This window comes from Nanorana parkeri, unplaced genomic scaffold, assembly GCF_000935625.1.
Source record: "Nanorana parkeri isolate BGI_ZX_2015 unplaced genomic scaffold, ASM93562v1 scaffold2200, whole genome shotgun sequence".
In the NCBI taxonomy this organism is placed as follows: Eukaryota; Metazoa; Chordata; class Amphibia; order Anura; family Dicroglossidae; genus Nanorana; species Nanorana parkeri.
In genome coordinates, this window is record NW_017308468.1 from 123486 (window position 1) to 125899 (window position 2414).

General features: G+C 45.4%; 1 protein-coding gene across 1 annotated transcript; it reads right to left on the reverse strand.

Moving 5' to 3' along the window:
* Window positions 1-82: 82 nt before the first annotated feature.
* Window positions 83-1057, reverse strand: LOC108801032 (olfactory receptor 2AT4-like). The gene has a single exon (XM_018572998.1). The coding sequence runs from the start codon at window positions 1055-1057 to the stop codon at window positions 83-85; it is 975 nt and encodes a 324-aa protein (XP_018428500.1).
* Window positions 1058-2414: the final 1357 nt, after the last annotated feature.

Consider the following 2414-nt stretch of genomic DNA (forward strand, 5'->3'; position numbering starts at 1 on the left):
GGGGGGGGCTAGCTCTACATACTTATTTCTAAACTACAAGGATTCCCAACAAGGTTTGCTGATTATCACATGATCGTTCTGTTTATTTAGTGACTGTGTTAGGCAGGAAATTACTCTTCACTCTGTGACTCATAAACCTTGCAGCAGAATTCATAAATGTCTCTTTTATGTCCTTGTTTCTGAGACAGTATATAATGGGGTTGGATATATGTGGTACATAAGAGTATAGACAAAGGACAAATACGCCTACGTCTGCATTTAAAACCAGTCCGACCTCGTTGGCCGTGTACACTAAGACTCGCGGGGCGTAATGCACAGTCACTGCAAAGAGATGCGTGGAACAGGTGTAAAAAGCCTTCCGCCAGGTCTCGGAGCTGGCCGACAGACGGATGATATTGATGATGATGATATATGACAACGTGATTAAACTTAAAGGCACAAATTGTATAAACATGGCAAAGACAAAAGTCGTCTTCTTGATGAGGGAGACGTCCTTGCAGGCCAGCGCCGTGACCGCTATGTTGGTGCACATTATGGTGTTGATTTTGTTGTAACCGCAAGGAGGCGCCTGCGAGTTCATCACCAGAGCCGTCAGAGCAGTACTGCTTGCTACCACCCAGCAGGTACAACAAGACATGGCGACCACTCTGCTGGTGATGATCGTGGGGTATCGCAGGGGCTTGCAGATGGCGAAGTAGCGGTCAACAGCCATGAGCACGAAGATGTAGGAGTCGGTGGTGTTCAGGAAGTGGACGAGGAACATTTGAAGAAGGCATTCCGGAAAAGTCATGGTTGAGCCAAACCAGTACTTGGCAATGAGTTTCGGTAGCGTTACGGTGTCAAAAAGGAGGTCGGCGAATGCCAGGTTAGCTATGATGACGTACATAGGTTTGTGTAAACGTTTCTTCATGATGACCAGACTGATGACTGTACCATTGGCAGACAGAGAAGCCATGTAGATCAGAAGCAATACAAGGGTGACCGGAATGTAGAATTCTACTTTAAGTCCGGGAAACCCTACTAGAATGATCTCCTTAACCTCTGTCTGATTTGCCATCACCTGCCCGGTAATAATACAAAACACGGACCCTAAAATAAGAGCCGTTGGTATGAGATGTGGGGGACTGGACCTTTCTTTCAATGGTCTTTTTTTGTCACGATCTGGGATCAGGCTCGGAGACCAGTAGATGAAACAGCAGGCAAATTCGTAGTATAACAGGCCGGGTTCGGTACACAAGCAGACGGTAGCAGTGGAGGAGCAGGCAGAAGCGTAGTCAGTGAACAAGCCGAGGTCAGCAGCCAATGGTATCGGGTATGAAGCAGAAGACGATGAGAGTAGTCGGTGAATCAGCAGCCAATGGTATCGGGTATGAAGCAGAAGACGATGAGAGTAGTCGGTGAATCAGCAGCCAAAGGTCGTACACGGGTAGCAGTATGAGAGGATTGTATCACAGGAGGAGCAAGGAAGCAAGATATTGGCAGGAGCACAATAATCTGGCAAACAGGAAGTGCAGAGGCGTGGCTTAAATAGGAAGTTCAAGGGAGGAGTTCAGAGTTCAGCAGAAACTAGGTTAAACTGAGGATTACACAGGTGATCAGGCAAGGAGCTATCCAAGGTGGCTCTGCAGGTAGAGCCACCGCCAGCTACAGAAGAGGCCCTGGGTTCAGATCCGGTTCCTGACAATTTTGGTCAACTTGAATTGGTTTCCTTTACAGGAAGCTCTGCAGAAGAGTGAAGTCCGAAGATCGAAGACTGTAGACTCAGAGAGTAGAGTGCCAGTCACATGTGTTTCATTTATTTATAGTGAAGTACACTAAAAATCAAACGTGTATCTAGGGGTTCGAAGAGTCCCCCTTCATCGGGGCTGCAAAATGGCAACACAAACAATCAAATAAGGACACTTATCCAATTTGGACATAGATGGGTATGTACGGAATACACACAGTCCTTCGTAAAAGAAGGTTAAGTCAGGAAGAAATGTATCTTAGCATCGGCATGGCTGAAGGTACGAAATATATACGTGATAGGTACAAGATAATAGTAGAAGGTACATAATAATATAATATACAGAGCCTATTCGTAGGCCGAAAGGTCTTGAAAAATTTAACAAAGCATGAGAATTTAAATGGAACTATAACAAAGTATGAAGGAAGTAATAAGAGCCGAGGAACACGCAGACGTCTTCTCTGATTACATAGTAACATACATAAGAGGTTAAAAGAAGACCGACGTCCATCACCGTTCCACTGCTGTGTTTAAATAAAACCCGATACAGTGGCTTCCATTAAGTGGAGCACAGAAACGTCTTGCCGAGTCTTCACTCCACTGATGGATTGTATCGTCTTTCCTGAAGATGCAGCTCATAGTAAGGAAAGTATCCAATCTTCATATCAGTTGGCTCTATTGGCGGTCA

Coding starts and splice junctions, on each gene's coding strand:
- LOC108801032 (XM_018572998.1), bottom strand. CDS start 1,057: ATGGCAAATCAGACAGAGGTTAAGGAGATCATTCTAGTAGGGTTTCCC.